This window comes from Aquarana catesbeiana, linkage group LG08 (genome assembly GCF_042186555.1).
Source record: "Aquarana catesbeiana isolate 2022-GZ linkage group LG08, ASM4218655v1, whole genome shotgun sequence".
NCBI classification, from domain to species: domain Eukaryota; kingdom Metazoa; phylum Chordata; class Amphibia; order Anura; family Ranidae; genus Aquarana; species Aquarana catesbeiana.
The window spans coordinates 236,011,555-236,037,626 of NC_133331.1; the positions used below are offsets into that span (position 1 = coordinate 236,011,555).

Below are 26,072 nucleotides of genomic sequence, written 5' to 3' on the forward strand. Positions count from 1 at the left end.
GATATTCCATGCTCCTCTATACTTAAAGGGACTGTATATTTATCCATTTAATAACTTGGTTGGTTTTCATGGGCCATCTCTTAGTACTATTGGTAAGTACCACTCGTGTATATAATGTCTGGATATCTTCTTTTGTAATTTTTCTTTATAATATATACACCCTATCTAAAGGGTTAATATCTGATTATTGACTTGGTTTATTTTTAGATATTGTATTGAACACGCTTCTTGTGGGAATTTGTGAGCACTTACCGCTGTGTGTGATTTTTACTCAAATACCTATACATGACTACTATATTTCAGGTGAGAGCTAGGTCTAGTATAAATCTGCCTTTGAATTGGGGGACCTTTATAGTAGCACCCTAATCTATAATGCATATGTTTGTTGTTTTTTGTCTTATTTAGTGGCATCTACTATAGACCACATGATATATGTGTATCCCACTACTTTAGGCACAAATATCAATTTTGTTTTTTCGGCTGTTTGTCAGTCTGGTCATGTTCTCCCACACCTTGAGCCACAAGTTTTACCAGGCAAGCATACACGTTATGTTTATATGTAATTAGTCTCTCTGTATATGTACTCCTTCTGGAGAAATGTTGTAACAATCATAATTCATACTTGTATAGATATATACTACATTGAATACTTACACATACACTTTCTTGTTTTTTTAAATATACCAGCACCTACCCAGTATCTGTCCTGTGGAAGCTAATATTTTAGTGAAACACGTTGACGAGCAAGTTTTTGGAGGCATTACTGGATCATAAATTTTTCTTTTACCTTGATACAGTATTAAATCAATCTTTGTACCGTAGGTCCAGTCCTCTATAACTGCATTATTGGGTAACTGGTAACTGTGACCATATAGGGTGTTATTTGTATGTTTATATGTTTTTAACTATGTTGTAATAAAATGTTATACTTTTTTTATTGATTCTCTCTCTCATTATGTGCCAACAAAGTTTGCTAATTTTTTGACTTGGTCAATCCTTGAATATATATTTTGGATGTTGGCATGGTGAGGGTCTTCCCTAATTAAATTTAATCAATAAAGATTGTATTATGCCCCGTAAACACGATCGGAAATTCCACCAGCAAAAGTTTGATGGGAGCTTTTGGTCGGAAATTCCGAATTTGCTCCTTTGCACTTTTGCTGGCGGAATTTCCACCAGCAAAAGATTGAGAGCAGGTTCTCTATTTTTCCGACGGAAAAAGTTCCTGTTGGAAATTCCGATCGTCTGTAGTAATTCCGACGAGCGAAATTCCTACGCATGGTCAGAAACAATTTGAAACATGCTCGGAAGCATTGAACTTTATTTTCTCAGCTCGTCGTAGTGTTGTACGTCACCGCGTTCTTGACGGTCAAAAGTTCAGAGAACTTTTGTGTGACCGTATGTATGCAAGGCAAGCTTGAGCAGAATTCCGTCGGAAAAACCATCCAAGGTTTTTCCCACGGAAATTCCACTCGTGTGTACGGGGCATTAGACATTTTGATGCAAAAATTGTGAAAAAAATAACAAACTGTTTATACAGCTTAGTAAACTGGCCTGGATTTTTCCCCAATTTACAGATATGAAGGACTGGGTCCCAGTATTATTGTGTGTCCCGCTACTGTAATGCACCAGTGGGTCAAAGAATTCCATGCTTGGTGGCCTCAGTTCCGTGTAGCTGTACTTCATGAAACCGGAAGTTTTCCTGGAAAAAAGGTGAGAACACAATATTTTCTAGTTTCTTCAATTCTCTTTAAGATTTTCTAAATAAATAGATGACTGACTGCTCCTTCGTGTAATGTATCATATGAAGGGCCCTAGTTTACAGCATGAATTGGAGTGTAGATTGCTCTGGAATACTGGGTTATCCCATATTCCAGCAAATACACTGCTCAAATTGTATATGCATTTTTAAAAAATGTATGTGATTCTTTAGGAATTTCCTGGATATTTACATGAGTGGTTCCTAAAATGTTATCTGACATTCAGTTCTTATCAATAGGCTACCGTATTTATTGGCATATAACATGCACTTTTTCCCCCTTAAAATAGGGGGAAAATCATGTGTGCGTGTTTATACGCCATATATAGGCTGCCACCGAGGGGCAGGAGGGGATGAGCGCCGCCGAAATAGAGCCGAATCTCCTGTGTACTCGGCTCTGCTCACAGTCACGCTCAGTCCCGCCCCCTGGACGGCTCCTAGCATTGACGTCCTGGCATTGGACCGGTGTTAGGTCCATCATAGGATCCGGGCCAAAGGGCAGGACTGGGCGTGATGCCGAGCCAAGTACACAGGAGATCCGGCTCTGTCTATTTCGGCAAGGCTGCAGATAGACACTGATCAGGTTGCACTGAGGAGCAATGCTGCAGATGGGCATTAATCAGGCTGCAGTGAGGAGCAAGGCCGCAGATGGGCACTGATTAGGCTGCAGATGGGCACTGATTAGGCTGCAGATGGGCACTGATTAGGCTGCAGATGGGCACTGATTAGGCTGCAGATGGGCACTGATTAGGCTGCAGATGGGCACTGATTAGGCTGCAGATGGGCACTGATTAGGCTGCAGATGGGCACTGATTAGGCTGCAGATGGGCACCGATTAGGCTGCAGATGGGCACTGATTAGGCTGCAGATGGGCACTGATCAGGCTGCACTGAAGCTGCAGATGGGCACTAATCGGGCTGCATTGATGGTCACTGGCCATTATTTTGCTTCAAAGTGGTTTATTTTTTTAAACAAAGTTTTTTTTTTCCTGAAACTTCCCTCTTAAATTGTGGTGCGTGTTATACGCCGATAAATACGGTAATTCGAAGCTTATGTTCTTGCACATTTATACCCTGCTCAGATAATAAAGCTCCTGCTTTATGTCTGGGCAATAGCCTATGTTGGTTTACCTGTTGTCTCCTCCTACTATTCTTGCTTTGCCATTCTCAAAGCATTTGAAGTCATTATTTTAGAGAAAACGGACAATTAGGGACTGAAATTGTAGAAAAAAGGTTAGGCTTTAACAGCCAACATTTTGCATAGCCATATCTTAATTGAATGAATGAATTTAAAGATGAACTCCCAAGAATTCAGCCAGGTTGTAAATACGCTGGGATAGCTATGGATTAAGTCCAGCGAGAAACATCCTGCCTCATGGACTTATCTCTTTAATTAACAGTTATTAAAACCTAATAAAGGTTCTGGAGGACATTAGTTATGAAGAAAGGTTGCGAGCACTGAACTTATTCTCTCTGGAGAAGAGACGCTTGAGAGGGGATATGATTTAAATTTACAAATGCCATACTAGTGACCCCACAATAGGGATAAAACTTTTTCGCGGAAGGGAGTTTAACAAGACACGTGGCCAATCATTAAAATTAGAAGAAAAGGTTTAACCCCAAAGGGGTTGTAAACTCCCGTGTTTTTTCACCTTAATGCATTGTATGCATTAAGGTGAAAAAAAACTTCTGACACTGACTTTTGACACTGACCGCCCCCCTGTTTTACTCACCTGAACCCTTCGCTCCCTTGGCGGAGACGCGCTCTTCCTCTCTGCCTGGGGTTCTTGGCTCTTGATTGGATAATTTGATAACCCAGGGGGTTTACCGATGCGAGGAGTCGCCGCGAGCTCTGTCTGGGGACCCCAGCAGACGAGGTTCGGGGGCCACACTGTGCAAAACGAACTGCACAGTGGAGGTAAGTATATGTTTGTTATTTAAAAAAAAAAAACGAAGGTTTAGTGTCACTTTAAACTACGTAGAGGGTTCTTTACTGTAAGAGCGGCAAGGATGTGGAATTCCCATCCACAGGCGGTGGTCTCAGCAGGGGGCATCAATAGTTTCAAAAAAACCTATTAGATAAGCACCTGAACGACCGCAACATACAGGGATATACGTAACACTGACATAACATCACACACATAGGTTGAACTTGATGGACTTGTGTCTTTTTTCAACCTCACCTACTATGCAACTATGTAACTGAGCAGCGAGAGTACAGGTATTGCTATACTTCTGACACTCTAACGCTGGACCTTCTGGTCTCAGCTTCTGTAATTGCAGAGTGTCATGCAGCCACTGTGCCTGCCCCTCCCCTCCTGCCTAGTCACAGAGTGCTTTTATAGTATGTGAACCTCTTCACAAAATACAAAGCCTTTTGTGAATGAACAGGGGTGCGCCGGACAGAACTGTTTGTGTGAGAAGACAATGCATCTCCTGTCAGATAGCTGAGAGTGTAGTGCTAGCGCTACTTCCAGTGCTCACTAAAACTCAGCTGTAAACAAAAGAGATAAGTCGGTAGAAGAGAAGAATCTGGTCGGCCGCACATCCAATAAAATCGCTTTTATTTAGACATATTGAAGAAAGACTCTCCACACTACATTCAAGGAACATAGCACTCGAGCTAATGTGCTTCACATCAACGCTTAGTCATAGGCATTACTAAAATGTTCACACAGGTTTATATTTATACAGAAATGCACAAATGCACTTAGATTTCGTAATTGTAGGTAACCCTGTGAGGAACAATGAGGCACAGTTGTCGGTAATTAAATGTGTCTCACAATCTGCAGAGCTAATGCAGAAAAAAATCCTATAAAACCAACAACAATATAAAAAAATAATATATACACACACATATATTAGAGCTGCATGATTAATCGTTAAAAAATCGCGATCTAGATTCAGCCCCCCTCACGATCTTAATTCGGCATTTCCACGATTCATGTAACAAGTGCAGAGCTGTTCTTTGCTCACAGTTGACAGCTGTCAAAAAAAAAGGCAGCTGGATTGCTCAGGGTTGATAGTGTTACCCTGAAAAATCTATATTTAAGATTTTTCATATCTCATAGATATGATGTGGGTTAAATAAGAGTTCTTTTCGACCAAGAGTGAAAGCTTAAAATATAATAACATTTATTAGGAAGCAGTTGAAAGTCTAGCTAATACACAATCATCTATCTATCTTCTTACACCAAGGAAGAAAATATTAGGGTGAAATAAAGTATTTACATGAAGGAATACAGGGTATATTCCTCAATACAGTAATCTGCACACATATTTAGTTACAAGTAAAAGGGCATTCCTTTCCCATAATTACCCATCCTTACCAATGTTCCTTTCAGCTTGCTGGTCTATCAGAAAGAGAGCCATACCTCCCCCTTGGCTCTGAGTATATCAAACCAAGCTGATGTCTCATTGGTTGGCCTAGCTTGGATCATGATTGGAGGGCTTACTTCATAAGTCAGCCCCCTTTCATGCAAATCCTTGTGACTATGTTGGCCAAGTGTGTTAATTGCATTTCCCCAGGAAGTTGGGTCCAATGCATATCCCAGCATGACACCCTTTCAAAAGAGTAGGTGTAGAACAATGGAATTGGCTCTCCATTGTTTGCATATACAAGCCTTGGCCCACATTCTCTGCTCTTAGCAAAAGCTTAAATGAAACCCTTTTTGCCCGGCTTTCATAGATGCCAGCTAAATGAAATATATTCATTATTACAATATTTTACAGTTATTAATGGAGATTTCACATAAACTCATAAGGCAACAGATGGCCCCTTGTGGCCAGTTGAGAATATGAGACTCGGCCACACCTAGAATAATGGTTTATGTGCAATCTCCTTTAATATTTGGCACTTTTGGCTTTACCCTCTGAAATGAAATAAAACTCATTGAGAAGAAAAAAACTTTTAAACTCTCCATCTCTACAGTTCACACTTCTGGATCCTAGGAGCAGTAGTCATCACTTGTTCTGGATGTCATAAGTCGATAATAAAAATCATGAGAAACAGCACCAAAACAAAACAGTAAGGAAAAAAAAAAAAAAACATAAGGCTCCTTGTTCTCAACAGTCCAATAATAACAATAGTCCGATAATAACAGTACGAAAGTTCATAAGGCGAATCTGGTCCTGTTGCCCTTGCTTCTGGGACTGCCTTCACTGGTGATTCCAATTGGATACAGCATACAATAATAGCCTGGGGACCAGCTTTCCTGGCTTTCTAAGATTATACTTTATTTTTTTTTTCAAATATAAATTTTATTGTTTTCTTAAACAGAAAGTCAAGATATAAGACATGTTACAGTGTCTCACAACAATGATTCACGTTCACAGAGAAGTATAAACATGTGATAACTTTAATTGAGCATACTATAACCAATTGTGAGCATTGCTTCTGTGTACTTTTATGTCTGGTAGAATCCCGTGATCCCTTCCGTCGAACTCAGTGCATAGATACGCAATGATTTCAGCTTAGAATCACCAGAATTCTCACGAAAAAATAATGAAAAAGAACTAACGAAGAGAAAAGAAGAAGAGACAGAGAGAGGGAGGAACAGTCACAGAGGGGAGTACAAGAGGGGAAGAGAGGTGGTGGTGGTCTGTGGAATTAGTGTCTCCAGGTTCCTCAGTAGGAGTATTGTCCTTATTAGTATATGTTCAAGTCGTTAGCGTAGTCTGCCCTTCATCTGAATATATAAATATATTCCACTGCATCCAAGTGTTGAGGTGTTGCTCCTGCTTATTCTGTGCTGTGATGACTAAGTCCTCCAATCTCCTGATCTCCTCCACTCTGCGCAGCCACATTCCCACAGTTGGGGGCAAAGTTTTTTTCCACAATAGTGGGATGCATGATTTAGCTGCGTTTAGTAAGTGTCGTATTATTGATTTTTTATATTTCTTTGGCGGAATAGAGGAGACATGCAGCAGTATAAAAGCTGGATTGTCATTCATCGGGTAATCCGTAAATTTCTGAGAGATCATTCGGACTGTTGTCCAAAAATGCTGCAACAGAGGGCAAGACCAAAAAATGTGGAGGAGTGTTCCCCTGGCAGAATGGCACCTCCAGCATCTATCCGAGGAGCTAGGGAATATCTTGTGGAGTCTGACAGGGGTATAGTACCATCTGGTCAATATTTTGTAATTAAGTTCCTGAGTCTTTGTACATATGGATGATTTCAGAGAGAATCTAATTATTGTTTGTTTTTGAGTATCTGTAAACTGACATTGTAAGTCTGTTTCCCATTTTTTTATGTGTGTCAAGTCTGATAGTTCCACCGGGGTATTAAGCAAGATATACATTTTAGATAAGACCTGGGGTAGAACTCCCTCGTCCCTGCAGTAATCTTCGAAGGTCGTCAAGTCCCGATTAAAGCGCGTTGGATTGGGAATTGAGTGTAGAAAGTGATGTAGTTTTAACGCTTCCCAAAATGGTAGTTTGAATTGTCCTCTAACATCCGTAAGGGATTGTAAGGACGGCCAGGTATTATCTATTAGAAAATGTGTTGCTCTGTCTTTTCCTGATAATGTCAATGTCCTATATCCCTCCTTCTCCAGGCCAGGCGTAAAAGCAGGGTTACCAAGTATGGGATAAAGGGGGGGGTCTTTAGTGGATAAGAGGTTTGCTGAGATCGTGGACGCTCCAATTCGGAGGGTGGCACCGATGACCGGGTGAGACTTTAACTGTGGGGAGATCTGGTCATAACACCAGATTGCTCCTTTTAGTGTGATTTCGGCCTGTGCCTGTTCCAATTGTGTCCACAGTTTGTTTTTATAATGACGGCTCCAGTCTAATATTCGTCCCAAGTGGACCGCTGTGTAGTACTTTTTCAGGTCTGGGAGGGCAATTCCTCCAAGGTTTTTAGGTAGTGTTAAGTAGCTTCTACGTAGCCTAGGTTTAGAGTGTGCCCAAATAAATTGGGTAAATAATGAGTGTGTTTGTTCAAAATATTTAGGTGGGATTTTAATTGGGAGGGCCTGGAACAGGTACAGGAATTTCGGGCGTATCGACATTTTAAGCAGGTTACACCTGCCGAACCATGAGTGGAGTCCCTTTCGCCAGTCTTGTAGTAGTAAACGGATCTCAGTCAGTAAGGGTGTAAAGTTGAGGTCAAAGGTGCGTTTTAAATCATTTGGGATCTGAGTGCCTAAATATTTAAGAGAGTCTGTGGACCATTTAAATTTAAATTGTGATTTCAATGAGTTCATTCTGCCCGTTGGGATATTTATTCCCATCGCGGACGATTTATCAAAGTTTATTTTAAAATTAGACAGGGCTCCATATCTGTTGAACTCTTTGAGGAGATTTGGTATGGAGATCAGTGGGTTGGATAGGGAGAACATAAGGTCATCTGCATATGCAGAGATCTTGTATTGGGTACCCTTCACCGTTACTCCCATTATATCCGGGTTCGAGCGAACCGTGCACAAGAAAGGTTCAAGGGAAAGGGCGAATAGTAATGGCGATAGTGGACAGCCCTGTCTAGTACCATTAGCTATTGTAAAGGGATCTGACAGAATCCCATTTGCCTTGACCTGAGCTGTAGGAATGGTGTATATACTCGAGATCCACTGTATCATTCTATTCCCTAAGCCTATCTGTTTGAGGACTGCTGACATGAAGCCCCAATTGACACGGTCAAACGCTTTCTCAGCGTCTGTGCTGAGAAAAACGCATGGGGACTTCTGTTGGGTCGCTATGTGAATAAGATTTAGTACTTTTGTAGTATTATCCCTTGCCTCTCTTGCAGGGATAAAACCTACTTGGTCGACATGAATTAGATCAGGTATGAACTGGGTTAATCTATTGGCTAATACTTTTGTAAATACTTTAAGGTCCACATTTAGAAGGGAAATGGGCCTATAGCTGCCACAAGCAGTTGGGTCTTTGCCTTCTTTTAGTATTATAGAAATGTGTGCCCTCAGCGTATCTCTAGGAAAGGAGACTCCATTGTTTAGGCCATTAAATAGCCTTACCATATAAGGGCCTAGAATAGGTTGAAGGGTTTGATAATACTGCAAGGTGAGTCCATCTGGGCCCGGGGCTTTTCCTGGTTTCATGCCTTTCACTGCCTGTTGTATTTCTTCTAGAGTGATGGGCTCTTCTAGTTCTTCTCTGTTCTCTGGTGTTAGTTGGGGAATCTGAGATGCAGAGAGGTATTCCTTTGTTTTTGTGTCATTGGGCGGTCTAACAGGAAGATTATAGAGAGAGGTGTAATAGTCTCTAAATTCCCCCGCGATCTGTGTCGGCGTATTTCTCTTCTGTCCTGATTGGTCTATTATCTGAGGTATATATGTGTTAAGTCTTAGGTTTCGTACTGCATTGGCGAGCAACTTCCCACATTTATTTCCTGATTCGTAGGAAAGTTTACGACACCTTTGTAGTGCTGCTTTGGCCCTATATTGTAGTAACTCCAAAGTTTGTTTTCTTAGTGTCGTCAGTTCTGTCTCTAGGGATGTGGTCGGTGTTATCTTGTGTTTTGTTTCTGTGACCTGAATCTTCTTAAGAAGTTCCATCAGTAGGTGTTCTCTTTCTTTTTTGATACGCGCTCCATGTTTGATGAACACTCCCCTCATCACGGCTTTGTGCGCCTCCCATAAAATACCCGGGTCACAGTTGTCAATATCATTTGTCCGGAAAAAGTGTTGCAGTTCGTTCTCAATATCTGTCAGGACTTCTGGTGTTTGAAATAGACTTTCATTAAGTCTCCAGAATCTGGATCTGGTGTTCCAATTAGACGATAGGCAGTATCGCATGGTAATAGGAGCGTGGTCTGACCAAGTGGCACTATTTCCACTGCTTGGATAGCCTCTAACTGTCTGTGGGGAATAAAAAAGTAGTCCAGTCTCGAGTATACTTTATGTGGGGTCGAGTAAAAAGTATAGTCTCTTTCTCCCGAATGAGTCAGTCTCCAGATGTCTATCAGTTGGGCATTATGAAGGTCTTTTGTAATCCTCTTAAGAGTACTCACACGCATAGAGGAGGTATTTGAGGAGGTATCAACCGCGGGGTTGAGAGGCGTATTAAAGTCACCCCCTAGAATCAATTGCCCTTCCTGAAAGTCAGAGAGCAGCTTCAGTGTACGATGTAGGAATGTGTCCTGTCTGTCATTGGGGGCATATACTGTGGCTATGGTGACCTGAGTATTTCTCAATGTTCCCTTGACAAATATGTACCGCCCGTCCGGGTCTGTAAGTACGTCACTACATATCTACGGCACCGTCCCTGCAATCAGTATTGACACCCCTTTAGATTTAGTGGTCGCGTTCGTAGCGTGATATACATGGGGACATTGACGACTTTTGAGGTAGATGGGTTTGTCTGTTCTGAAATGTGTCTCCTGTATGAGCGCGATGTCAGTGTGGGCCCTTTTAAGGTCATTTAGGAGCATTCGTCGCTCTTCGGGTATGTTTAGGCCCCTCGCGTTTATGGAATAAATGTTTACCGTGTCCATATTCTCCCTGACTGTGGCTAATGAGAGTGAAGGAACCACCTAAAAATGAAGGGGGTGGGGAGAGAGGGGAGAGTGGGGTAGGGTGAGAGAAGACGGAAGTTAACAAGATGTAAAAGAGAAAAAGTAAGAAGAGAAAATTTAAGACAAAAAGTAAGTGCCGTCAAAAAAGGAAACAACACGTGTCGGACAGTGTAACTATCCTGCCCGTTCCAAAAAATACAAATACACGAACAGTGTGTATTGAAGCTTTCTCTGGTATGTACCAAGAGATGTGCTTCGTCCTATTGGGGAAGAGGTAAGAGATGACCGGGAGAGTCCCTCCCGCCATCACCCATCCCATCCAGCTTGATAATCGTAAGTTAAATTATTCTCAGTAGACATGAAAATTTCAGTAAGTGCAACAAATTACATAACCTTATAAACAGAAAAAAAAAAAAAAAAAAGGAACATAACAATATTGCTGAGATTGCATCTCCTAATTCAAGTAGTGCGTCCCCCCAGTTTCTCTCCTCCCAATCCCTGTCTGTCCTGTGATCTATCTTGTGTTTATCTAATGTTTCAAGATAGTCGTTGTATATGCAGTATGGAAGGGGCTAACTTATCCAGTTCCTGTTTGCTATCTCGAGATAGTTTGTCTGCATCATCCAGTTACCAAAGTTCCTGTATCTCTGTGTGTGTAAGAAGGCGATCTTATGTCAACTATGTTGTAGTGAGGGTATACTCTTCTCTCCTCTACTTCTAGTGTTTCCTTCTCACTACATTGCCCAGCTGCGAACAACACTGAGATACAGCTTTTCTGCAAGTATCTGTCTTAGTGTTATCTCTGGTGTTTTGCTCTGTTCACTAGGTTGTGTTCACCTGCTCTCTATAGGTGTAGGAGAATTCCCATGTGTAGAGAAACTTTAAACCTTGGACATTATTGCAACTCTACAATGCAGTCAATCAACTGGAATGAAGAGAGTGACCAGGTACCTGTATAAGTACTTTTGTTTAACTCCCGACAAGTGTCTTCTATAATTGTAGTGCTGAGTAGAACGATATTGCCGGGGCATCATCCTGTTACTCAGCTATTTTTCTTGTTTTCTGTTTCTGTGTTGGTCGAAGTTGTTGCCCCCCCCCCCCCCCCCATTACAACAGAGAAAACATTAGAACAGAGGGTGGGTACTGGCACGTATCTGGTTAAAGTCTCGCGAGATATAGGGGGAGACAACCAAGGAAGTCTATCCGTGCACAGCTCACCTGAGGCTCGATGCAGATAGGGTTAAGATCATCCCTCCACCATACCTTTACTGTTCCTTCCGTTTCAGTTCCGTCCCCAGAGTACTGCATGTAGGAGGCCGTGTAGAGAAGGAGACAGGTTGATTGTTCTCGGAGGTCTTTACCCCTCGCTTTGCTCTCTGAGCCTGCCTACATGGGGCTGTGCCTCTTGGCTGCATAGCGTCACGTCTCAATGTTGATTTTCCCCTCCCCCATGCTCCTCACCATCCGGTAAATAGTTCTGAGGGGAGCAGTCACCGCCACACAAAAACCACCACCATCCGGTGGGTAGAGTCAAACCCGGCAAAAGAAAAATAAAGATTTAAATTTAAAAACTAAAAATCTTCAAGGGTAGCTATAGTTGGGCCAGACTAGACAAGGACGGAGGAAATTTGTGGGAGGACAATTATCGTGGATGGAGTCAACTCCATGAGGGAGCGAGTCCTCTCAGCTTACCCGTCAGTCGCGGTTATTCAGTCCTCTCTTGGTGCCTCTGCAGAGCTGTATCTCGGTCTATTCCGGTTCCTCTGTGGCCTCGGTGACCGTGCCCTCCGCTGATGTGATGATCCAGAGCGGGGATTGTACGGTTGCAGCATCTGGAGCCAATCAGGTACTTCAAATGGTTCGATCTCCATAAATGTAAATAGAGCCGGCAGGTCTGTCGGGGTCCGGAGGGTGAATAAACGTTGAGCTTTTTTAAAGGTGACTGAAATGGGGAATCCCCAGCGATAAGTGATTCCAGACCTTCTAGCTGCTTCTAATACCGGTTTCAGGAGAGCTCTTCTCTGCAACGTTGATCTAGATAGATCCGGCATGATCCGTATGCAGGCTCCATCTAACTCCATGTTGCCCTTCTCCCAGGCTGCCCGAAGTATCATCTCTTTATGGGCATATTGATGGATCCTGCATATGATATCCCTCGGTCTCTCCAAGTCTGTCAATCGGGGTCCCAAGGCTCTGTGTATTCTATCGAAGGTAAGACTGTTTGGATATAGTTCCCCCATCAGGTCTCGGAAGATCGCCATGATTGTTACCGCCAGGTCCTCTGTGCCCGTAGCCTCTGGAAGACCTCTCAGACGCAAATTGTTCCGTCTGCTGCGATCTTCCATTTCTTCCAACCGGAGTTGCTGGGTAAGAATTGTGTTTGCTTGTGTGGTACATGAGGCTTCAACTGCAGAGATCCGCCTCTCCAGCACCGCCACCGATGTTTCTCCTGTGTCTACCCGTTCATGCAAGACCTGTACCTCCTGCCGTACTACCTCTATCTCCTGTCTGTGGGATGCCTCCAGTTTGTTCACTATCTCTTCTATATCATTCCTTGTTGGGAGGGCCTGCAGGATCGCTTTCAATTCGACATCCGCTCTCAGCGTCAGCGGTGCCTGTGAGAGTTCTTGTGTTCCCGACCGGAACATTGCAGGTATGGTGAAGTCCATGTTGGGAGTGTTCTGTAACGCTGTCTGGGCAGATGTGGAGGCGATCAGTGACAAGCGATCTCCATTAGGGTCAGACCTCGTGGTTTCCGCCATCTTGAGACTCGGGGAGGCTCCGGATCTGTTCAGCAGAAGTTGTTGAATGTCTGCACTCCGGCGTGTCTGTGGAGTTGTTCGTTTTGTGTGTCTGCCTCTCCTCTTTCCAGCAGAGTACATGCTGAGTTGTCTGGGCGAGAAATTACTTTTTTAAAGCCGTTAAGGATGGGCCGGGCCGGGAGCTCCTCAGACACACGTCTTCACACAACCATGTCCAGGCCACGCCCCCAGATTATACTTTATTAATGTGAACACAGGTAGAGAAATAAAAACACAAGTACATTTAAAACATATGCATTCAACTGAATGCTTGTCTGGTAAGTCTGAGCCGTAAGGACCTTTGATTAGAATTGCCATAGATATACTGCGACATACTAATGAGACCCCTTTCCCAGTGACCTGTGTAACAATTTGAATGGTTACGCCCTTCAGCCAGGTGTCTGATTTTCATCCCCCCATCTTTCTTCCTCCATTGTCATATGCCTGCAAGTACCTCTGCCCCACCTTCTGTGGAATACCACGTTGTGTGTGTGTGTGTGTATGACTTCACGTGTTCAGGGGAATTTTGTTGCTATCGCAACTCACCACTAACCCCTTTTACTGGAACTGTGTTCCGTTCAACCTTGGCTGGTGCCAAACCTTTGGGCATAAAGCTCCGTCCTTGGCTACCATGTGTAGCTACTGTATAAGTCCTGCCTTTAGCAGGCTACAGAAGAGGTCATCACTTTAAGAGTTCTCCGTGCAGATTAGGCAGTGTCGCCTACGCAGACAAAAATAACTTGATTTCAGAATACGGATAAGTGTGATGTCATCAGTCACTAGTGGCTTCAGGAACAATCAAACTAAATTACTCTTAAGTACAATTGTACTATACTCCCTGCTATTTGCCAGTCACTGAGTCTCACCAGTCCCAGTATATCTATATGATATTCACACAATGCTCTTTGAACTTAGTTATGGCACGAAAAAGAAAACTGACCAACAAACAAAAAATTGATCAGACCACATATGATGACTGCCCAATATTAGAACTGTAGAGAGGATTGTATGTCACATATACACAGAAAATAGTCACGTGACTGTTGCTAACACCCAGGTGTTACTGTCATAGTTGGTAATAGCTACAATCACATACATTTATATAACAATTATCCAATGTCGAAAGAGAGAAGAAAAACTGTTGGAACTTGGTCCATCCCCAAAATGCTATAGGGAAGCTTTAATATTCTATATCAACATTTCTAACCATGTTCTCCATATAATGTTCCCCTCTACTACCCTCTTTTTTTTTTTTTTTTTTTTTTTATTTCACCCTAGTGAAACCAAACTCAAGAATCACCAAACAAAAAAAAAATAGAGGTACTATAGGAAATAAAGAAAAATAGTAAGAATAAAATATATATATATATATTTCTTCCCCCCTTTGTTTTTTTTGTAAACAAAAAAAAGTTACCGTTAAGAAAAAAAAAAAAAAATAAAAAATAAAAATGAGAGAAAAAAAAAATGTAACAAATTTAAAAAAATTGAATCTGTATTCTGTCAAAAAAAAAACATTGAAACTGCCTTCAAACATTGTAGCTATTCAAAAGGCAACACCCTCTGTCGGTGGTGATTAACATTAATTGACTCTCAGTGCAAATCTATTTGCAAGTCAATCAGGCCACAAGAACTTGTATTACAGAGAGCAGGATCTCTGTTTAAAAAAAAATGTTTACATTTTTTTCTTTTTAGAATTTAGTTGGGCCTGACTGCAATTAATTGGATTCAAGGCTTCTCCTTAAAACAAAAAAAAAAAAATAAAAAATTATGTTTTAAGGTCCTCTGTGTTTCAAAGTACTTTGTCCAGTCTGGGTCCAATCATTTATCCTTGTCTGTGTATTTCTCCTAAAATACAAAACTCAAAAATTAATAACAACTCACTGTACCTCTCTGAGAGGTTCGTAATGGACTAAACTAGTAGTGGATGATTGGAACAGACTTCCATCTGAGATAATGCGTCCATCCACAGTAAGTACGGTCGAAAATGTACAGACACACCCACATATCTGTACTCTGACAAACAAAAAGTTATAGGAAAACCTGGTGTGTTTGTAAGTACTTAAAGTTTAAGAAGACAACCTGTAGACATAAAACCTTTACACATATTAACAGCACATGCATCAATTTGGAAGGAAAAACAAAACACCAGACCTACTGAATCCATAAGATGCCACAAAGGTGCAAAGCAATGCCTTGTTATGTATTTTCCACGTATCAGAGTGAATGAAACTTCACTCTAAGCCACAGGAAAGGAAAAATTATCAAAACAAAATCCCTACAGTATCTCAGAGTTATAGAGATCGAGATCTCTTATCTGTGCACAGGTTATTTGTTCGCGAATACATATAAACTTGTAAAAAAAAGTATTAATTTAAACTGGTACCAGTATTGAGCTCATTACAAACGAGAAAAATGAATAAAATAATCATAAACAGTACAAAGCATGCGCATTAATGTGATCACACTTATTGATGGCAATAAAAACAATGGTGAGTACACCCCTCCAAAAAAAAAATCTTTGATTACACATGGACCGTTCATACCCATGCATTCCATCACTCAGACACACCCATTAATTTAGAATGAATCCCATACGTTTTGGATAGAGCTTTGTTAATTACAAATGAATAGCTAGGCGTTTCTGGCCACTGGGAGAATGCAAAGGAAAGAAGAGAGAAAGAAAAACCAACACAATGGACTGTTACACCTTACCTTTGTTAGGCGCGTATTTTATGCATATGTACAGCAATCTACAATACAGCTGCATTATCAGTGCATTTATTTTCAGGAACTCACTTAACCTGAAAAAAAAACTTGTAGAAAACAGTTATTAACTCTATCCCCCTCTTTTTTTTTTTCTCTTTAACTTTATTTAAAGCAATCAATACATCATTCATACGTGTATATTGGTAAATGGTCTATGACCTTCCTGTCTGGATATAGTGACACTTCAATGCCATAGAACCCTATAACATAACTTTTATATATTGTATTGCCACTCCGGCTTTAGTGTAGTGGTTTGTTTCTCGATGGACAAATTACTCCCTCCATTTTTCCAATTCAAGGAGTCAATAACGTTTCTTTTAAAGGATTGGAATTCTTTCACAAACTCATCCCGTTCCTGTTTAATTTGCCTAATCTCCTGCTGTAAAGCCTCATTTTCGGCTTTAATAGTTGAGGAGGGGATGTATGATTTTGCATTTTCATATTTCCTAGGCCCTTCACCCCAGCGCGGTGAGTATACTTCCACATCACGCCTCTTGGTTGTATATTGCTTGTGTTTAAATGACTTTTTCCCAGAAGAAAAACAAAACTGCGAAATATGACCCCATAACCCACACGTGTAGCACTTTATCTTTTGTAAAGTATTAAAGCATCTCTTAACAACTGGTATGGCTTTAGGCCGAGAATATTCCATGGCTCCAACTTGATTAACCACTTTTCCTGTTTTCCTAAGAGGTCTAGGGATATTTACAAAAGAGCTCTCCCCTTTTAATGAGTTGTTGAAATTAACAACTTCTCCAGGAGGAGATAACTTCCTGTTGTCTCTAGAAATACTCAACCTGGTTGCATTACAATCTATGGTATGTGTAGATTGCACACGCTGCCCTGGGCTGGAAGATGCCTTAACCTGGCCACTAGGCCTTCTCCCATCTAAGAGCTCACAGCTCTGTTGTACATTGGTTGCGTGTGGAATGTGTTCATTAGTTTTAATTTTGCCAGTGAAAGCAGCCACACTCCTGAGAGTTTTTACCGGTTGAATTGGATATACATCTGAAATCCCCTCATTTCCTTTACTATCCAACCCCAAACGTGTTTGATTTCCTTCAGGAGAGGAGAGGGTCTGGATCCTACCCGTGATGGGGAACTTGTCTTGCTCCTCATTTGTGGATAGCTTGCCCCCATTGTTTAGTGGGTCTGTGACCATGGTGCATTCTCGATTTTCCTGTGTCTCTGCGATTTCTCCCATCGCCACAGGAAAAGTGTAATTAGGACCCATATCTTCACCTCCCCAGTACTCTTCATATTCCTCTGTGTCCCCAATTTCATAGGCACAAGTAGGTGCTGTAGCATTAGTATGTTCACATCTGCTAGCCATAGCCGCCTGTCCTTTAAGAATTGAAATTGTTTGTAGCAACTGTGGCTTTGTTTGCGTGCAATGTGTGTGATCTATACTTTTTCCTTGCTTAGCTTCATGTAACTGATTTTGGACTACTTTATATGCAATCGTTATGTGGTCCAGTTCAGTTTCAACTTTAGCTAGCATGTTTTTATATTGTACCACTTCGTTTTGAGCCAATTTGTAAAATTTTACATTTTCCTTCTGCGAGGCATTAACCATTTGATTAAGGGTAGTTAAGGTTTGCACTTGGTTATGTAAAGCTGTATTCTCCTTTTCCCTCTCAGAAATTGTAATATTTTTATTATAGACTATATCTTCTAATTGCTGTATTTTAGCATTCATAGCCATGCAAGCCGAATACATGCCTGCTACAGCTAAACCTTTTGAGCTTTTTATCCTTTTTGGTTGTTTTAAATTGTTCTTCAAATAACTCTTGGACAAAGTCCCAAGGTGAACTTTGTAATCTAGCATCACATGCAAATTCATTGCTCTTATATTTAAGAGTATACGTTGCTACAAACTTTTCTAGAGAGGACATTGCTGCCATTATCAACAAATAATATGCACAATTTGTAAGCTAGATTAAGTTAAATGTTCCCCTGTACTATACAGTCACTATAGAAGGAGGGAAAAATCAATAAACAGAAACTCAAATAGAATAAAATTCTGAAAATACAGTAAAGTGTAGAAAATAAAAGATATTTTCAGCTCTCAATAACACAATCTTTCAGCTTAGTGGAGACACACTCACTAGCCTGTAGCCTACACACAATAGACTGTAGTTTACCTTGTCTGAGCCTACACCCGCAAAACAATAGACCCGGGGGACAAAAGGAACAATAGTAAGGCCACCAGTATCAAATAAAGGTGGGTAGCCCTCTAGGTTTACAATAGAAGGGTAAACACAGCCGTGTTTACACCAATGTTAAACCAAATTCACTTAAAATAAAAAAAAAAAAATCTACCACAAACTCAGATTATCAAATTTTTGGATTGGGTTTATCCTTAAAAAAAAAAAAAAAAAAAAAATTCAAGGTATAATACAGTATGCTAGAGGCACCTTATACCCTATAGCAATAATCTTTATCAAATATTAGCTTCAGTAACAAGACGTCCACCGTATTGTACTTTAACTGACGCCAATGAAAATATTACTGCTTGTAAATTCCCACAGCTAAAAAAAACAAACAAATAAACCAAACTACTCTCTTGTAGCTCATTTCCAATGTCCTACACACAATACTATGCCTTTAGTGGACACACCATTTAAATTAAAAACAAAAATCTGTTGAACCTTTTCAACAAAACCAAAACACATGTACTCACCATACAGCACACTCAAACCCTGGTTAGATAGAGAGCAATGAAGCTTGGTGAGCCCAAAAGAAACAAAAACAAAACAAAAAAAGAAAAAAAATTTCCCGCTCTGTACTTCCTCCCCATTACATTTATCCGGATTATAATGGTACATCCAAAGTACTTTTTTCAAGTATAATTACGGGATATTAAGCAAAACAAAATATGTGGTGTATCCTCCCTCCTTTTTTAGAGTTCATCTAATACCCACTAATAAAACAAACCTTTACCTATATTTTTCCCTAGATAAAATAGTTGTGATCTCCAACTTCCAGGACAAACTGACTCAGTTTAAATTCCCCCCCAATAACCTTAATCTGCCTTACACAAATCTCGGTATTATATTAAATACTTTCAGTCTTGTAATCTACTCTCGTGGTCGCCATCTGTTACCCTGAAAAATCTATATTTAAGATTTTCATATCTCATAGATATGATGTGGGTTAAATAAGAGTTCTTTTCGACCAAGAGTGAAAGCTTAAAATATAATATTTATTAGGAAGCAGTTGAAAGTCTAGCTAATACACAATCATCTATCTATCTTCTTACACCAAGGAAGAAAATATTAGGGTGAAATAAAGTATTTATATGAAGAAATACAGGGTATATTCCTCAATACAGTAATCTGCACACATATTTAGTTACAAGTAAAAGGGCATTCCTTTCCCATAATTACCCATCCTTACCAATGTTCCTTTCAGCTTGCTGGTCTATCAGAAAGAGAGCCATACCCCCCCTTGGCTCTGAGTATATCAAACCAAGCTGATGTCTCATTGGTTGGCCTAGCTTGGATCATGCTTGGAGGGCTTACTCCATAAGTCGGACCCCTTTCATGCAAATCCTTGTGACTATGTTGGCCAAGTGTGTTAATTGCATTTCCCCAGGAAGTTAGGTCCAATGCATATCCCAGCATGGCACCCTTTCAAAGGAGTAGGTGTAGAACAATGGAATTGGCTCTCCATTGTTTGCATATACAAGCCTTGGCCCACATTCTCTGCTCTTAGCAAAAGCTTAAATGAAACCCTTTTTGCCCGGCTTTCATAGATGCCAGCTAAATGAAATATATTCATTATTACAATATTTTACGGTTATTAATGGAGATTTCACATAAACTCATAAGGCAACAATAGTTAAAAAGAAACATTGTATCATTTGGTTCTTTTTATATCAAAGGGATGAACTTTAGTATGCAAAAGAAGGCAGTTTAACCACTTAAAGTGTTTGTTACCCTAAATAGAAAAAATGGATCCTGTTCCCTTACAGCATGTGTTATACAGCACAGTGCTTGTGCTGTGTAATTTGGCCTTCTGTATCACCTGAAATACCTGGCTGATCCTGCCTGGCTATGCCCTCCCCTTTTGTAAACTGACCACGGTTTATCATGGCTGCTGAGCCCTGACACCGTGGTCAGTTTACATGCCTCCGTCATCCACAGCCCTGTTCTCTGCTTTACTCCTCCCCCCTCCCTCCCTGCCTGTCAGCTCTGTCCACTCCATGATCCTCCCCTCCTGCTGCTCTCATATCTATTGTATAAGCATGCCATCCCCTTTGTGTTATAATGCGATGTGCCCCTGTGCCTGTGCTGTATAAATAAAAAGGTTAATTATACCTTTTATCAGAGCGTCTCCCGGCTATCGTGTAACTCCTCGGATCTCTCTCCTCTCTGGGGAGAGGAGAGAGCCGAGGAGTCACGCGAGCGCCAGGAGACTCTCTGATATAAGGTATAATCTGCATTTTCTCATTCGTTCATTGACGGACAGTCTTCTTTATTCAGAACCATAGGGTTATATCGCCCCCTACAGGAGTAGGACACTAAGCTGAAAATAGACTTTGCTACGGCCATGAGCAGTCCTAGGTGATATACTCCCCCCTCTCTGCTATAGGCCCTCAGTCTCTTAGCCAGTTTCCTCCTGCCTTCATGGAATTAGCGGACCAACTGGTCCAGGGGCTGCAGTTTGTCTGCGATGCCTCTTTGGACGCAGCTCCCTTGCTTTCTAAGTTATCTGTTTCAGCGGTAGTGCTTCGACGGGTATTGTGGCTTAAGTTTTGGACTTCGGACCATGCCTCTAAAATAGGCACTAGCTGGTCTGCCCTTTCAAGACGATAGTTTGGGGCCACTCTGTATGATATCATTAAGAGTGTCACGGGGGGGGGGGGGGGGGTACTTTACTTTTCTTCCACAGTCAAAGAAGGGGAAGAAGTCAAGTGGCAAGCGTGGCCCTTCCTTCTCTGCACACAAAGTTTTTTTCGTCCCTCAGGGTCCACCGACAAAGGCTCGAAGTCTTTCAAGTCCCCCTTGGGAGGTCCCAAGCGGACCTGGTCAGGCAAACTGACAGCGGGTTTCTCCAGACCCCCAGATAAGGCTCCTTTGGCATGAAGAGGCGTCCTCATCCACAGTCCGGGTGGGGGGATGTCTTTGCTGGTTTCCGGGCCTGTGGACCTCTGTTAAATGACAAGTGGGTCCACGAAGTGATTCTGTCTGGTTACAAGATCGAGTTCCAGACTTGTCCCCCAAGCAGACTTTTTCCATCCAATCTGCATCTGTCACCAGACCACTTGTTAGACCACCGGGGGGGCGCGATGCAAGGCCTGTTGCTACAAGGGGTGATTGTCCCGGTTCCGGTGTCAGAACATTTCCAGGGCTTTTATTCAAACGTATTTACGATCCCCAAAAAAAGAGGGTATGATATGTCTGATTCTGGACCTCAAGGCCCTGAACCGCTGGGTGCGGAAGTTCAGAATGTAGTCCATTTGTTCTGTGGTGGCATCTCTTTATCAGGGGGGTTTTCTTGCCTCCATTGACATCAAGGATGCCTACCTGAACATTCCGAGTTGTGCACAGCACCAGCGGTTCCTCCGCTTTGCTGTGGGAGAGGAGCATTATCAGTTTGCGGCATTACCCTTTGGTCTCGCCTCCGCTCCTCGGGTCTTCACCAAAGCGTTGGCCCCAGTTCTGGTTCTGCTGTGCCAGTGGGGAATTGCTGTTCTGGGCTACCTGGATGATCTTTTTCTGCAAGCAGAGTCCCCAGCGGCCCTGAGGAGCGACGTGGAGATCACTGTTCAGATTCTGGCAGATTTTGGGTGGCTGATAAATTACCGAAAGTCTGCGTTGATTCCAGTTCGGAAATTGCTATATCTGGGTCTGACTGGATTCCGCTCGGGCCAGAGTGGTCCTTCCGCAGGACAAACTCCAGAAGTTACAGATGGCAGCCCGCTTGCTGCTGTCCAGCAGGTGGGTCTCCCTTGGATGCCTCAGAGGCTCTGGTCGCTCTGTGAGGCCAGTATCTTCTGATCTACGCCTTTCCTCCTCTCAAGCTTCTGTCGCGGCTGTTGTGCAGAATCGAAGTAATTCCGGTCATTCTAGTGGCCCCGGACTGCCCTCGTTGGCCCTGGTATGCCAACCTGGTGTGTCTGTTCGCAGACGCCCCCTGGCGGCAGCCTCTCAGGGAGGATCTGCTATCCCAAGGGCCGATCTTCCACCCTGCTTTACCGTCGCTGGCTTTAATGGCCTGGCTATTGAAAGCCAGGTGTTGAAGGATAGGGGCTTATCTGCGTTGGTGATTCTGACGTTGCTCAAAGCTAGAATGTCTACTTCCAGGAAGGTATATTATCGGACATGGAAAGCGTACATTTCATGGTGTGAGTCAGTGGGGTTTCACCCACGTTCCTTTTCGGTGACTCGGATTTTGACTTTTCTTCAGAGGGGCATTGCAAAGAATTTGGCCTTGAGTACTTTCAAGGGCCAGGTGTTGGCCTTGGCGGTTTTCTTTCAACGCTCCCTGGCTTCGCATTCCTTGGTGCGTACCTTCATTCAGGGAGTGCGACATGTGATTCCACCGGTGTGATCTCCCCTGCCACCGTGGGGCTTGAATCTTGTACTTTCGCTTCTACAGAAGCCTCTGATTGAAAATATTCAAGAAATTTCTCTGCTCACACTATCACAGAAGATGGCCTTCTTGGTGGCCATTACTTCTGCTCGCAGGGTGTCAGCGTTGGTGGCGCTATCCTGTCGCACCAAATGCACATTCTGGCTACTTCAAGTCGAACATCAGGTAACTAAGGCAGATATATGCTTATAATTGCATTATTCTGTTCCCGTTTAAGTACAGATACTGCCTACTGACAACCATACTATATATCTATTTTATTTATCTTTTTTCATATATTTTTAAATTTTAGAAACCATTCAAGACTTTTGTAGCCACTATTTGCAATCTGTTTTACATGAGCCACCAGTGTTTGGACGGCTCTCCTCAGGCTATGGGGCTGTTTTTGGCAGGCCCGCTTGTGCCATACTTTGCCACAGCTCCCGAACAAGACACCCTTTGGGGAGCCTCCAGCTCTCAAGACTGCATCTCCACATGGCGGTTGTGAGTACTATTTACAGTAATTTTCCTACCACATCTTTTTCCTTGGTGTTTCCTCCCCCTCAAGGCAGTGACTTAGACACTTTTCATTGTCTTTCTTTCAGACCAAAGACATTGCTGCTCCTGATGAGTGGATTAATATACTTCACAAAACGCGTAGAGCCATAGTACATGCAATGCTTCAACCGATTGTTTTCATGTATTTTTCAGTTGTATGGACATTTGCATTGTTATCACAAAGTTCAAGCTAATTGAAAGTTTCTCAGTGAATGTAGCATAAGGGTCTACACACTGTCATGCAATTCATGTTCCTATTTGTATATATATATGAATTTTGTGGTTTTATCATGTATCTCACTGTACAAATTTTTAATCATGATCTATATTAAATATGCTGCCTTTTGCACCCACCACTGTTGACTGCATGTCTCATTTAAAGTCCAGCCCCGTTCTTCCCCTCTTCATGTATATCACCTAGGACTGCCCATGGGAGTAGGAAAGTCTTTTTTCTGCCTAGTGTCCCATTCCTGTAGGGCAGTGGTTCGCAACTCCAGTCCTCAGGACCCACTAACAGGCCAGGTTTGCAAGATAACTGAAATACATCACAGGTGATATAATTTGCTGCTCAGTGATTGCAGGATTCTAGTCTGCATCTCCCCAAGGTAATACTTAAAATCTGGCCTGTTAGTGGGTCCTGAGGACAAGAGTTGAGAACCACTGCTGTAGGGGGTGATATAACCCTATGGTTCTGAATAAAGGAGACTGTGTCTTGTTAATGAACTCAGAGAAATGGATTTTATGGTAAGCCAAAAATCTTATTTTTTTTTTTATACAGCACAGGCACAGGGTCAGATAGCGTTATATAACAGAGGGGATGGCATGCTTATACAATAGTGGGTTAACAACCACTTTTAAAGACTAAGCCTTTTTCTGACACTTGTTGCTTACAAGTTAAAATCAGTATTTTTTGCTAGAAAAAAACATATTTTATTTGTGTGTGTATGTGTATGTATATAGATATATATATATATATATATATATAGATATATATATAGATATATAGATATATATAGATAGATATATAGATATATATATATATATATATATATATATATATATATATATAACACACACACACACACACACACACACACACACACACACACACACACACACACACACACACACACACTATATATATATATATATATATATATATATATATATATATATATATATATATATATATATATATATATATATATATACAAAATTTTTTTTTTTTTTAGCAGAGACCCTAGAGAATAAAATGGTGGCCATTGCATTATTTTATATCACACTATTTGCGCAGCGTTCTTTTAAAAGCAGTTTTTTTTTGGGGGAAAAAACACACTTGATGTTACGCCGAGAATCGGAATCTTTATTTATATATATTTATATTATATGAATAAAGATTCCGATTCTGCGCAAATAGTGTGATATAAAATAATGCAATGGCCACCATTTTATTCTCTAGGGTCTCTGCTAAAAAAAAAAAAATTTTGTGTATATATATATATATAATAACATTTCATGTACAAATAGATCGCATGGGAGAACTACAAAAATACAATGGGTAAGAATATGGAAAAATCATTATCCATGGATATATTTGTGACACCCATTTAAGTTATCCTTGTATTCATGCATAGGTGTATAGGAAGTAACAAATCTATACATGGATAATGATTTTTTCCAAACTTTTCTATATTTTTATACATTGTATTTTGTAGTTCTCCCATGTGATCTATTTGTACATGAAATGTAGATATAGATATAGATTATATATATATATATATTATAAAAAGTCCACACACCCCTGTTAAAATATCAGGTTTCTGTGTTGTAAAAAAATCAGACACAGGTAAATAATTTCAGAACTCTTTCTACCTTCAGCCCGGAAGGTTTTACCCCCTTAATGACCAGAGCATTTTTTGCGATTCGGCACTGCGTTGCTTTACCTGACAATTGTGCGGTCGTGCAACATTGTACACAAACAAAATTGACATCCTTTTTTTTCCATAAATAGAGCTTTCTTTTGGTGGTATTTGATCACCTCTGCGGTTTTTATTTTTTGCGCTATAAACAAAAAGACCGAAAATTTTGAAAAAAAAAATAAAATATCCCCCAAAAATATATAAAAAAAAATAATTTCTTCCTCCGTTTATGCCGATATGTATTATTCGACAAATTTTTGGTAAAAAAAAAAATCGCAATAAGTGTATATTGATTGGTTTGCACAAAAGTTATAGCATCTACAAAATAGGGGATGGACTTGTGGCATTTTTATTATAATTTTTTGTTATTAGCAATGGCGGAACTGCGACATTGCGGCGGACAGATCGGACACTTTTTACACTATTTTTGGACTATAGACGTTTATACAGCGATCAGAGCTAAAAATAGCCACCGATTACTGTATAAATGTTACTGACAGGGAAGGGGTTAAACACTTAGGGGTGATCAAGGGGTTAAGTGTGTTCCCTGGCTGTGTTTTAACTGTAGGGGGATGGGCTAGCTAGGACATGACGGAGATCACTGCTCCCGATGACAGGGAGCAGTGGATCCCTGTCATGTCACTAGGCAGAATAAGGACATGCCTTGTTTACTTAAGCATTTCCCCGTTCTGCCTCTCCTCACGGCGATTGCGGGCCACCGGCGGACATTGAGTCTGCGGGACCCGCAGGCATGCTCCTGCTGCGTGCGTGCATGCACGCGCCCGCTAGACAGGGATTACGAAGGGACGTACAGGTACGCCCTTTTGCGCACACCTGACATTCTGCCGACATACATTGACGTGCGGCGGTCATGAAGGGGTTAATGTGACCTATAAACTATACAACTCAGTTGAACAACAAACTGAAATCTTTTAGGTGGAGGAAAGTAAAATAAAAAAATAAATAAATATATGGTTGCATAAGTGTGCACACCCTTAAACTAATACTTTGTCGAAGCACCTTATGATTTTATTACAGCACTCAGTCTTTTTGGGTATGGTCTATCAGCATGGCACATCTTGACTTTGCAAAAACACTTCAATTATATCAGATTGCGAGGGCATCTCCTGTGCACAGCCCTCTTCAGATCAACCCACAGATTTTCAATCGGATTCAGGTCTGGGCCATTCCAAAACTTTAATATTCTTCTGGTGAAG

The 26,072-nt window shown here is 41.3% G+C and overlaps 1 protein-coding gene across 1 annotated transcript in view; it reads left to right on the plus strand.

The window, feature by feature from the left end:
* Positions 1 to 26,072, plus strand: part of ERCC6 (ERCC excision repair 6, chromatin remodeling factor) — a gene marked incomplete in the record, with an annotated part of 251,201 nt that overhangs the window by 73,089 nt on the left and 152,040 nt on the right. Inside the window, 1 exon segment of the mRNA XM_073596959.1 lies at positions 1,578 to 1,713. Coding sequence (XP_073453060.1) covers positions 1,578 to 1,713 — 136 coding nt within the window.